General features: G+C 42.0%; 1 protein-coding gene across 1 annotated transcript in view; it reads right to left on the bottom strand.

Moving 5' to 3' along the window:
* LOC121648534 (protein unc-13 homolog B-like) overlaps window positions 1-13,094 on the bottom strand; it is a 181,405-nt gene that overhangs the window by 125,964 nt on the left and 42,347 nt on the right. Inside the window, exons 7-9 of the mRNA XM_041998727.1 lie at window positions 10,717-10,774; window positions 9,151-9,186; window positions 8,034-8,247 (exon numbers count right to left, since the gene is read on the bottom strand). Of these exons, the coding sequence (XP_041854661.1) occupies window positions 8,034-8,247; window positions 9,151-9,186; window positions 10,717-10,774 (308 nt within the window). The remainder of the gene's footprint in view (window positions 1-8,033; window positions 8,248-9,150; window positions 9,187-10,716; window positions 10,775-13,094) is intronic.

The following is a 13,094-nucleotide window of genomic DNA, read 5'->3' as shown; positions in this document are numbered from 1 at the left end:
GACTGCATTTGCTGGTGCAGTGGTCCTCTGATAGTGTTGGGCCTTTTCATTAACTTGACAGGAAAGAGGTGTAGATATTATTCTTTTAGTGTCACAAGGAATCTGCTGTGGAGGACCAGTTGTAACTAAAGGTGGGGTTTGCTGTTTAGGCAGTTGTTCCTGAATGTCCACTTGTTTTCTCATAACGGGGCTCATCAGGGGTGAGGTTGGAAGAGATCTCACTGTCTCAGTCTTCACAGTTTTTTTGAGACCTCCAACAAGGTTAGATGTAGTAGTGGAAATACCCGTAGCAGTAGAGGTTGTTGTTGTTCCTGATGTGACTTTAGTATCAGAACTGTCTGATTTTACAGCAGCAGCATGAGTTAGCTTGGTGGAAAAAACTTCTGGAGCTTTGCTAGGGGCTTTGAAATCAGTTTGTTTTGTCTCCGCTCTTTTAGAGATGCTCTTGGAGGTTGGTGGTTGCTGGGTATGCACTGAAGGAGGTACATGGCGAATTACAACTTCTGGCCTTGACATTCTTCTCTCTATTCGGTTTAGTTGAACAGAAGGCTTGTCCACATTTGTCGGAGAGACTGCTGGAGCGTCCTGTAGTGAACTCACACTAGGGTCATCTAAAGTTGGCCATTCAACTTCATCTTCCTCGGTTTGTTTAGTAAGATCTACAACATTTAGGCTACTCTCAGTCAAGTCTTCATTTGCTTCAGTATTAGTTTGCTGCTTCTCTTTAAATCTTTTCAATTTGTACTTTGTAAAGTCAATAATGTCATTTCTTTGTTTAGATTCACCACTGGCTTCACCCACATCTTTTTGTTTGATCTCTTGAGTTTTGTTAGTTGTGGCAGTAAAATCTAGAACTTTATTGGATATTTGGGAATCAAAGGGAGTGGAAAAAGATTTCTGATTCCTGTTGTAAAGGTAGGCTTCACTATATGTAACCGAAGTGTCATTTAGTATGTGTAACTTTGGTGTAAATTCCTTTGAGGAATCCTGTGACTGTTTCTGAGGCTGGGTGGATGTTTGACCCACCGTTGAAGCGCTGCTCTTTTTGCTGGTTGCTGTGACTGTGGTCTTATTTGCTTGGGATATTATTTTGGGTTTATCTGTCTGAGATGGCTGCCTTGCGAGCTGGGGTCTCTGCAGGGAAACAGACGGAACAGTTGAGGTGGATGTCATGGCAGGACTCCTCACAGACACTGCTTGTGCTGAAGGAGTTGGAGAACTGCTTGTGGTAGTGGCAGGTGAAGGTGTAGGCAGCTTCCTTCCTGACTGTACAGGTCCAGGTATTTTTGAAGTCAGTGGGGTCCCATGCACAACTTGTGAAGCCTCTGAAATCTTGCTTGGCACAGGTGTTGGCTTAGGAGATGTTGGCTTGGCTGATGTAGACAGGGTTTCAGCTTTACTTGTTTCAGTGTTAGTGGGCTTTCCAATCATTCTTGGAAGAACAGAGCTTGATTTTAGTTTTGAATGGTCTGCTTCAGCATCTATATCAGCAATCCTGATCTCAGGAATTGGATAGGGTTTACTTTGAGAGACTGGAGTTGAATAGCGCCTAGGAGGGCATGCGGGTGATGGTGCAAGCACATCTTTTATTCGCTGATCCTTCCAATATGGACCTCCAAGTCCCCCTTTTAGAGTCTTTAAACTAAAATCAGATGCTTCCAAAGGCTCCTCGTGATAGCTGTAAGTGTTTTTTACAGACTCCACAGTTACTTTTTTAAGCTTGTACACAGTAAAGTCTACAGCCTGCTCTGCTTGAGAAGATATAGACTCCTGAAACATTTGAGAGAAACTTTCCAAATTCATGTTCATTATTTTTTCACCTTTTTTAAGAGCAGATGTGAGATCAACAGGTGCATCTGATAGAAAGAAGTTATATTGTTGTTGTCCTGGAGCCCAGAAGCTTTTACTCTCATCACCAAGAGGTATTTTAAAACCACAAAGGGTTACTTTATCAGTTTCTTTTTGTTTAAGAATGTTAGCAATATTTTCAGTGATATTTCCTAGAGCTTGCATATTGTCTTCTGTGGCACAGGCATAGAGATGCCTACCAGCTTTGTCTGTTAAAAGAGAGTAAATGTAGTCTTCATCTGTATAGACATAATAGCCACAGTCCCCAGCCTCAGCTGGCCACCACAACCCTTGCTCTAACAGTGAAAGCCATTGCTGGTACCACTCAGCATCCTCAAATAGCATTTCTTCATCTCCAGCCTCCGCAGTGCCCGCAGACCTGCTCAAATCCAAAGCGCCACGTCTTAAGTCAACAGGACCCTTTTTTGTGGAGAGGCGTTTTAAAAATTCAGTTGCTGATTTCAAGTCAAAGTCTTCACCATTTAATTGACTGTTAACTGCACTTTTTTCTGCCACTTTACTGAATTCTTGTACACTATATTCTGTAAGTGACTGACATCTACTTAACCGTGTTTTTGTTTTTTCTGTCGAGAGATTTAGAGCACTACTCCTCGCGATCCATGGCTTCTTGTTACCATTGAGATCATTTAAATGGTCACAGCTACTCCAGGATTTCTTGTCTTTGCAAGTCATGTCAAACAAAACGACATCTTCATCTGGCTCAAGAAAGCGATTTCTGCTCTCAAAAAGCTGGGCAGCAGCATCCCTCCATGGATGTGATGGTACATTAAAGTCACTGATGTCCATTTCTTTAGGATTCAACCATACGCAACTCTCTGGTTGGGGTGCTATAATCGTGGGTGGTATGTGCCTTTGGTGTGTCTGGTTACTTTCTTGAACTTGATTTGCAAGAGCTTCAGCGAGGGCGTAATCATTGAGTTGTTGCCACAAAAGAGCTTCTATAAGACACTGATGTTCGTATAAATCTGGTGGAATGACACCATGCTCTGTAAAGTTGTATAACAGGTCTTTGTAGCCATACTCATCTGATGTCCCATACAAGAGACGCTGAATTTCCTCAAGATAGAGCTGTGTTGGGGTAATTCTAGGATCTTGCTGCACTTGAGAATGTAGATTTTCTTTGTGGGTATCAACTGCTGGATTAACAGTAGTTGTGAGCGTTGATGTACTTGAAGAGATCTCCTCTTTGCTCCTTGGCATTGAACGATCAAGGGGGGCTTTTTGCTTTTCTGGAGCAGAAGTGCTTCCATCACTTGGGCCTGTTTTGAAAATGCTGGACAATAAACCAGAAGATGTGCCACTTGTGCTGGGTTTTGGTTCCTCCTTCCCAGGCTGAGGTGTGGATGGCTGCTGGGTTTTTGACTGCGGCTCTTCTGTGACATTAAAAAGGCCTGAGAGAAATCCTTTTTGGGCTGGACCTTTGGAATCCTTATCAGCCAACACTTCTTGATAGGAATGCACCTCTACTGGTTTCGTTCTCTGAATCTGTGGTCGACTTTGACCTGCACGTGGCTGCTGCTGTTGCTGTGTTTTTTGAGGGCTCACCTGATCGACAGGTAAAGTTGACTGCTCCACACTAGCTGAGATTTTGGTTAACAGGCCTGAGAATAGTCCTCCGGATTCAGGCTGAGGTGGATTTTGCCTTGACTGAACAGCTGGTTCTCCTGCCTGAGGAGGTTGAGGTGATTGCTGTTCTTGTGGTAAACTGTCTCCAGATGCAAGCTTAAGAATACCTGAAAACAGGCCACCACTTTGACCTTGTGGCTGTGCTGCTGTTTGCTGAGGGCCTGTCGTTTTGCTAGGCTGTTGTTGTTGTTGTTGAGGCGATGGCTGTCCAAACAGACCAGATAAGAATCCTCCTTGCTGGCTGGTTTGAGATGCCTGTTGACCTGCAGGCTGAGCAGGTTGAGAACCCTGTTGAGACCCCACCTGTGTGCTGGGCTGTTGTGGGGCATTATCACTAGATGCTAGCTTATTAAAAAGTCCAGACAACAGGCCACCCTGCTGGGGCTCTGGTGCAGGGGCAGCAGGCTGTGCAGGTATCTGGTTTTGCCTCCTCAGAGGTTGTCTGTTACCTTGTTGGGGCTGCTGCTGGTTTTGCTGATTAGTAGATGGTTGCTGCTGAGCTGGAGTGGGACCAGCTGAAAATAAGCCAGAGAGGAAGCCTCCCTGTTGATTAGGTGGAGGCTGAGGTGTCTTTGTGCCTGGTCTTTGTGCTTGCTGCTGAGCTTGTGGACTCCCTGCCGTTGGCTGTGGAACACCAACTTCTGCAATTTTGTTAAATAATCCAGTGAGCATCCCTCCAGGACCACTGGGGGGCTGTTGTGGTGGAACTTGGTTTTGACGTTGTAGGTTTTGTCTATTGCTTGGAGATTGATTAGGTTGGTTACCAGATTTGACACCCTGTGGTTGGCTTTGGGAGGGCTGGGGTTGGCTTACAGGAGCAGAGTCTTGGCCACTGATTCCAAACAAACCAGACAGGAAGCCTCCTTGATTAGGAGGGGCTTGCTGTGGAGCAGGTTCTGAGATTTTCAGCAAACCTCCAAATAATCCACTTGGCTGTGGTGTTGTTGTTGGTTTTTCAGCTTCTGCTTCTGTCTGTAGCTGTTGCTTTGGTTGCTGAGCTGAGGCTTCAGGTTGCATTTGTTGCTGGTCTGATTGACCTTTGTTAGAGAGAGCTCCTTCTAATGATCCTAATTTCTTCAGTCCTGATAAAAGCCCTGTAACTGCAGAAGAAGCTGCCCCCTGACTCGAGTTTTGCTCAGGTCCTTCCTTTGTTGCTGTTTGGTCAGCTACCTCTGGCTGTGACTCTTGACTGGATTGAGTTGGTTGAGACCCAGTTACTGTGTCTGTAGCTTTTTTTAAGAACCCAGAAAAGAGTCCTCCAGCAGGTGGCTGTGCAACAGCAGGCTGTCCTTGCCCTTGAGTTGGAGTTTGATCAGGTTGGCCCCCTGGTGAATTTGACTGATTTGTAGGAGTTGAAACAGTATCAGTGGCAAATTTTAGAAAACCAGACAGCAGACCCCCTGTTTGTGGTGCGGCAGGACTCTGTTGTGTTTGGGGAGAAGATTGGGAAGGTGATGAAAATAAGCCTGACAACAGCCCACCCTGTGAAGGCTGACTGTCCCCACCCTGGATTCTTTTATCAGATGAAACATCTTCTTTTGATCCTAGCTTTAACAACCCAGAAAGAATCCCTGGAGATTGTGAAGCTTCTGGTTGTGATCTGCCTTCCTCAGTCTTTGAAGAAACAAGTTCTTCAGATGTGGCATTTGCTTCAGACAACATTTGATCCTGAAAAGGTTGTTCTGCACCGGAAACACTGCCCTCTATGGTTTCGGGGAGCGCTTGTTCGATATGAGGCTCAGTTTGACCACTGGGTTTGGTGAGCGTCACAGTGGGAGTCATTTGCGTCTTTGGGGGTTCTTTGACAGGTTCACCTGGGGCTACCTTAAACAGGTTAGAAAACCAGCCAGTTTCTGTGTTTCCTTTTGGTACACTGTCAAGAAGTGCAGCACGATTTGGGGAGGGGGATCTGGTAGGGGCAGGGGATGGACTTTTTGGAGGGGTATTGGTGTCTTCCCCTGTTGCTAACTTAAGAAACCCTGATAGCATGCCCCCTTCTGCTTTTGATGCAGCTGTTGAGGAAACATTCTCTGAGAAAAATGGGATTTTGAGTTTGCTACCTAAAAATGAGTCCTCTGCAGGTTTGGTGTCACTCTGTGAGGAATTTTCAGGAGGGGCTGTCGACATGAGCGTGGAGAGGGATTTCTTAAAAGGGCTAAAGAATCCTGTTTCCTCTGAACTGCCCTCAGGTTTCGGCTCAGATACTGCAGATGTTCTTCTTTGCTGAATATCAGGTAGTTCACCAGATGATTCAGTTTCTGGAAGAAGTTCCATCGAACCACTTGCTGTATCTGGCAAAAGCTCAACTGATCCAGTTCCTGATCCCGGTCTCATCTCGCTTGATAGCTGTCGCTCTGTTTGTGAGCCTTCTCTACTCGGACTTGCAGCTCTGCTTAGAGACCCTTGTTGGGAGTCTTTGCTTGCAGCAGATGAACTTCTCTGCTCTGATGGCTGAGGTGATGGTTCTCTAGACGAAGGTGCGCTAGAAAAAAGTCTCAAAGGGCTAAGCCTTCCTAACATGGATTCAAGCCCAGACGAGGCCTGGTTACCTTGTGCCTCTGTGTCAGCATTTGTTGGTGTCTGATTAGGGCTAGCTTGTCGAGGGGGTTCAGAAGACTGAAAAGGCAAAAGAGACTGAAGGGAAAACTTTTTCTCTGTTGTGGGCTCCTGAGCAGCAGGAGGAACTACAGCTACTGGCGGAGAGGTGCCAGCAGTTTTGGGGATAAATGAAAGAAGCTTTGAAATGCCAGAATCAGGTTGGTGAGATGCTTGGGAGGTAGGTGGGTCTGTTACAGAGGTTTCCGTGGCATCAGTACTAGCTTTAGGGATGAAAGAAAGCAATTTTGAAATACCAGAGTCTGTGTGTGGTGGTTGGGGGGATGTAGTTGTACCAGAGGGTTCTACCTCAGTGGGAGACTTTGATCCTGTGATTGAACTGAATAATGAGCTCATTGCATTTTTAACTCCAGCTATGCCTTGTTCAACAGGTCTGTCTTCCTTAACATCAGGCTTGACATCTCCGCTATTATTGTCCTCAGGCTGCACAACTTTTGCATCAGTTGGCAGTGGTGGAAGTTTTCTTCTAGGGGCACTAGGAATTGGTTCATAGCTGTTAATTTCCTCCTCTTTTACAGCTAGGTATTCAGACACTGAGTCAACTAAGCTCTTCAGTTCATCCATTGGATCTATATATTCATCACATGGCTCCTCTACAGGAGACAACAAAGAATCTTGTCCATGTTCTATTCTGCCTTTACTTCGTCCTTCCATAGTGGACATATAGCTATCAGGGTAGTAATAGCTTTCATATTCATAAGTAGCATCTCCTTCAGTGAATGCCAGATCATCCAGTTCCTCTTCAGATCCAAATGAATACTGCATCTCATCGGAACCGACGGAGTTATACTCAGTCCTCCCTCTGATCCTTGCAGCCTCTTCCTGAGCAGCCTCCTCCCGAGCAGCCTCCTCCTCACGAAAAGCTGCATAGTTCTCTAGCGTGTCTTCTAAAGCAGTTTTTGCCCAAAGTCTGGTCTTGTAAAGAAGACTTTCTGTGTCCGTCTGCTGTCGTAGCTGCTTGACTGAGGGAATTATATCAATCTCAGGGGGGGATGATTCATCTTCAAAGCTGCCAGCTTCCTTATAAACTAACCGTACCTCTCCACTGCCGAAGCCGTGCCTCTGTCTTTGTGTCTTCCCATCCAGCATGTCCTCTGGGGATAGTCCATCACATTCCACCATCTGATAGAACCTGCTGCCTTTGGACTCACCACTGTCACTGATCCTGTAGATGATGCTTTTATCTTCATCCTCCCACATTTTCTGCTCAGTGTCCAAATAGTCATCCAAGACACCCGAGTCAGGCACTTTATATTTACTCTCCCAGTCTTCCACACCCATACCTGAGTCAACGGGAATTATTCTAACTCCCCCCTTACTGTTTAATCGCCTTAAGCAAAAAAAGAGTCATGCAGGAAGCAGTGGAAGATGCAAAGAAAAAGAAAGAGAGATGATGTATTAGACATGAAGCAAAAACAGATCATGCAAAGAAAGTATATGTGCAAGTAAAGCTTTTAAACTGCAAATGCAAAAAAAAAACAAAAAAAAAACAAAACTGAATATGTAGGAAAATATGTTGTTTAATAGCATGAAAGGTTTTGTGGCTGTGCTTTAGCCCAAATTTGACACATGTAGTTATTGCATGAAGGTAACTTGCAGTTCTTTGTATTATAATCTCAGTATTTTAATCAATACCTGTTTGGTTGTGAGTTTTTAACAGATTGTTTAGGTTTTTATGACAAAATTTAAGGTGTCAGTTAAATAGTTAAGACACATCTTCCTTGTACTTTAATGCCAATGATAGATGTTATGATTTTATATGAACACCAGAAATATCCTATGCATACAGTAATGCTGCAAGTATTAGTGACAGTATTTTTATCAGGAGTTCCTTTTATGCATTAATAATTTATTTGCTGTGACTGTAGGAATATTGGCCTCATACTGCAGTGATGAAGGCAAAGTGATGAGTGTGTATTTACCTGGGGGCTCTCATGTCTCTATAGTCTAGCTCATAGCTTTGTACAGAGTCAGACTCCCTGGACAAACTTTGATGTTGGCCCCTGCGTCCGATTGGGTATTGGTGGATGGATGAATTTGGCTGGGAAGTGTTGTGGAACCGTAGTGGTCTGTGTCCAGTTTCACTGCGGTAGTCGCTGTCGCGATCGTCCACAGCACTATCATGGTCATCATAAGCTGGTTTGGAAACACGAACACACTTTTGTGAGGCATTTTTACAACAATTATACCCTCCATTGCACTGCAGACGTGCCATTGTTGTGTTGTCTGTTCTACACAGAAAGACCTGCAATCTCCCAGGACGTCCCCCATCATACACAGTTAAAACCTGACAGATAGACCTGATCAACACTTTGTCTGATGTTTGATAAGCCAAAATGGATACATGTCACCCCATTTACCCAGTGAATAAATTTGGCTACCAAAATCAAATTGAGATCCCAAATGCAGAGTGTGTCCAGCTATCTAAACTCAGCCATGCTCCTTTTCCTACCACTCTGTTCCTCTAAGAAGGAACACCCCTTTAGTTGACTCCCTACCATCATGTGTGGTTTGTTGGTCATACAATGATCTACCATAAATCAGAGGAGGTGCATTACTCTTCACCTTTAAATATCTCTTGAAAGCTCAACTCTTCCAAACACATCTCTAGGTGTGTAGCCTATTGTTTCCTAATCTATATAAATCCATTCAGCATTTAATATATAAGTGAGGGTTTCTTAACATACTGAGGCTGAAAATGTTGCTTTAACAACTTCATATCAGTGGAGAGACAGACTCCTGAGGTGACGCAAGTTCCAAATATATAGATAAATAGCTCCCTCTTGTGGTAGCAAGCACACAATACAAACAAAATGAAGACTGAGCTGAAAGTTATGTGCTGTAACAGAACCAAACATCACTCCACATAGTTCAGAAAGACAAGACTGATGCAGGACTGACACATCAATTACAATGAAAACCAAAACGGAACAAACATGCAGTAGTCCTTATTTTCAAAGAAAGACAATGTGCAGCCATGCGAAGGTGGAGAACAACGAGTTACAGGGAGGAAAAAAGAGAAACAACCACCATACGTACTCTGCTGGTCACTCCATCCAAAATAATTCCAACTGCCTGTGGCATAAAGGCAAGTTCCCAAAGAAGAGAAGTAAACTGCATTACTGACTGATCAAACCTTTGTCTTTAATGGTGATGGCCAAATGAGCATGTAACAAGGAAATGAGCAGATCAAAAAGTGGATGATGTCATGGTAATAATAATTATACACAATCACTGGCCATTTTATTAGATACACTTTGTTAATATGAAGTTGAACCCATTTTTTCTTCCGGAGCTGCCTTAATTCTTGGTGTCATAGATTCAACAAGGTGTTGGAAACATTCCTCAGAGGTTTTCTCCATATTGACATGACAGCATCACACAGATGCTGCATGATGAGGATCTCCACGTTCCACCACATCCCAAAGCTGCTCTACTGGACTGAGATCTGGTGGCTGTGGAGGCCGTTAGAGTCCAGTGAACTCATCGTCATGTTCTAGAAAGCAGGTGGAGATGATCTGAGCTTTGTGACATGGTGCATTATCCTGCTGGAAGCAGCATCAGAAGATGCTCCACTGTGGTCATAAAGGGATGGACATGGTCAGCAACAGTGCTCAGGTAGGCTGTGCTGGTTAAACCAGGTCACGCTGGTCTTAAAAATTTCCTCCACACCCTTACACCATCAGCAGCCTGAAGCATTGATCCAAGGATGGATTCATGTTTTCATGATGTTTCCACCCAATTCTGACCCTACCATCTGAACGTGGAGCTGAAATGGAGACTCATCAGACCAGCGACGTTTCTCCATCTTCTATTGTCCAGTGTTGGTGAGTGTGTGTGAATTGTAGCCTCAGTTTCCTGTTCTTAGCTGGCAGGAGGCACCCGGTGTGTCTTCTGCTGCTGTAGACCATCTGCTTCAAGGTTGGACGTGTTGTGTGTTCAGAGATGCTGTTCTGCAGACCTTGGTTGGAACCAGTGATTATCAGACTTCCTGTTGTCTTTCTATCATCTCCAACCAGTCTGTCCATTCTCCTCTGACATCATTCTGGTCCAGACAACTGCTGCTCACTGGATATTTTCTCTTCTTCAGAGCATTCTCTGGAAACCCTAGAGATGTGTGTGTGTGAAAATCCCAGTAGATTAGCAGTTTCTGAAACACTCTCAGGTTGAACTTCAGCAAGTCGTCTTCATCATGTCTACATGATTACTTGCGCTGAGTTGCTGCCGTGTGATTGGCTGATTTGATATTTCAATTAAACAATTGTACCTAATAAAGTGGCCGGTGAGTGTATTATAGGTGTGTGATGCAAAATGATGAGGTCAGATGAAGTAATGAAATGACTCAGATACTTTCACAGCCACAAAACACTAAACAGATTTTTTTTAAACAATATTAAAAAAATTACACAGCTCAACTCACCACTAACTCCTTAAGTTATTATTTATTTGGTTTGGCTTTGTTATAATCCACAACCAAGACACAGATGCAATTATTGTAACGTTTCTTTCCCTCTTACTCCCTTAAAATGAATGCTGTACAAGTCAGTGACTGGGAATGGACACAAGGCGCACATGAATGAACTTTGGCATCAACCAAATACTTACAGCACTGGGAGGGCACAGATGGCATTCTTCTTCTCTGGTCATCCCCCTGTAAGGGATACTGACATGACAGGAGAATAAGAAACAGTCAAAAGATTAAACAATGAAAATTATTTAAATACACAATATCACATAACTGAACGTTTTCCCACAAAATCAGCTGTAATAACCACAGTCTGTCACTAGGTGGCAGCAGATGGCCGAAAATAAACTACATCCCTGAGGAGGGACACAGAGTCTGTAAAAATGTTTGGTAAAAAGGCAAAAAACATGTGGAATTCTTGCAGATAATAATCCACCTAAATCTTGTTATTGGTTTGTTAACTATTTTTTGTTTACATTTGTATTCAGACATACGCTTAAACGCAAACCACGGACCAAAAACGTAGCAATGACGTTAAAAGTTTGTTTTAACAATGTTGGGTTGTTTCTATACGACACATTTTCTTTCAGACTAGATAGAAGAAAACACTTAATATACAAGTTAAGGTGGTTTTTCGTTGCACATAAAATGATATAAGTGCATATTAATGTTGACTATGCCCTAAAATGCAGAAGAAAGTATTCTCTCAATGATTGCAATGATTTAAATGGCTAAAAAGATGCTGGAGTCACTACCAAGCCTGATATGAAAAGAGTCAGGATGTGGGAAAGTTAGCTTGACTGATTGTATTTAAAATGATCAACTGTACATTAAAAGTACAGTTGCCCAATCCTGGGCGGGTTGTACTGGAAGTCATTTCGTTGTACCTGTGTCCTGCACTTGTATAATGACAAATAAAGAATCTTGAATCTTGAATCTACATTGAAAGTGTAAACTTGTAGAGAACACTTTAGTCTTTTTTTTCTTAATTTTGCATGTTCAAAAATTCAAATTCGTTGCTTTTGATGCAACTTTGTGAGGAGCTTTGAAGTCATTGCTGACTGTATTTGGATGTTATTATATATATATTTGATGGTATTTGTAACAATCCGATCTCTACTGCATTTAGCTTTTCTTGTTTTAACATTTCTCTTTTGTTTTCCACTACAAACAGTATCTCATCAACAGACTGGCTCAACTGTTAACGTTTTGAGGTATTGTAAAGATGAGGTGAGATACAGCTTCCCTGTTTGTCTGTGGAGGCATTTGGTGAACAGACGCATGCGTTAATCTAGTTTTTGTTCAGTTTTTTTTTTTTCTTTTAGATTTTTAAACCAGTGTGTGCAGTTCTTCAGCACCCACAGATCCAGCTGTATCTATCGCGTTTGTCTTTATTTTTACTGAAAGTTCACGTTTATATGGTTTTACTGACACTCAAGATGCGAGGAAGGATTAGAGATTAAGACAAAAATGAGTTTGACTATTTGTCTGAGACACACAAAAACTCCAAATGATGTAGAAAAAGACTGGCACACACCTCAGTTTCTATAAAATTATGTTTTAAAACATCTCAAGAATAAAGTCTCTTTAGATCAAGTATAGATGTGAGATTAAATACTTAACAAAAACCCTGATATGCTGGCATCAAATCCAATATGTTTATTTGCTTCAAGATTTTTTTGACATTTTGAACAACTATTTCTTAGAATGAAGTTTTGAGCTATTTTGCATTTTTCTGGGCAGTGATTTATGATTAACAGCTTCTTCATTTTCCCATTAATTCAGCACAACCATCACACAATATTCCCATTAAATATTACAAATATTTTGGGCTAGAGGCATAAATAAACAAACAAATAAATATATGACTTTGCTTTATCAAAAACATGTCACAAAATGAAACACGACATTTTCTAAGATAATTTAATCCTGCACCATCATATTATGTTGCTTAGAGTTAGAGTTAGAGTTATTGTGAGAAACATCTTTTAACGGAAATTTTCCATCTAAACACAGTTTTATTATTTTAACATTTAATGCTGTTTTTATCATACTTGATATTTACTGTTTCTGAGACATTTGCATCACCATACGGTAAAAACATCCCTGTAAACAATCTCATACTTGTCTTCTGCCCTCTGGTGGATGGATGACATCACATGGTAATATACCACACATAGTTAATTTATTTACTTATATTTTAAATTTTGCTAAAGGGCCAAATTTCCCTGATGTGGAACAAATAAACGGCTATCTTAAAAGACCTCAGATTTTATTATTGTTTAGAAAAACCATAAAAGACGTTAAATACCTTTTCCTAGAAATGATTTATATTTACGTTTCATCTCTAAACAATTTTGCAAATTTGCATCAGAGCACTTCTGGCATTTATTTTATTTATTTATATCTAGTTATTTTATTTTATTTATTTGCTTTCCAATCGGGATTAACAAAGTAAAATTAATTAATAAAACAATTTATCCTAACATGTTAAACATGGATTTTTTTCTGACTGCTC

Source organism: Melanotaenia boesemani, chromosome 11, assembly GCF_017639745.1.
Source record: "Melanotaenia boesemani isolate fMelBoe1 chromosome 11, fMelBoe1.pri, whole genome shotgun sequence".
Lineage (NCBI taxonomy): Eukaryota > Metazoa > Chordata > Actinopteri > Atheriniformes > Melanotaeniidae > Melanotaenia > Melanotaenia boesemani.
Note: the sequence above shows the minus strand (reverse complement) of the source record. Positions and strands in the feature narration are given on the sequence as shown.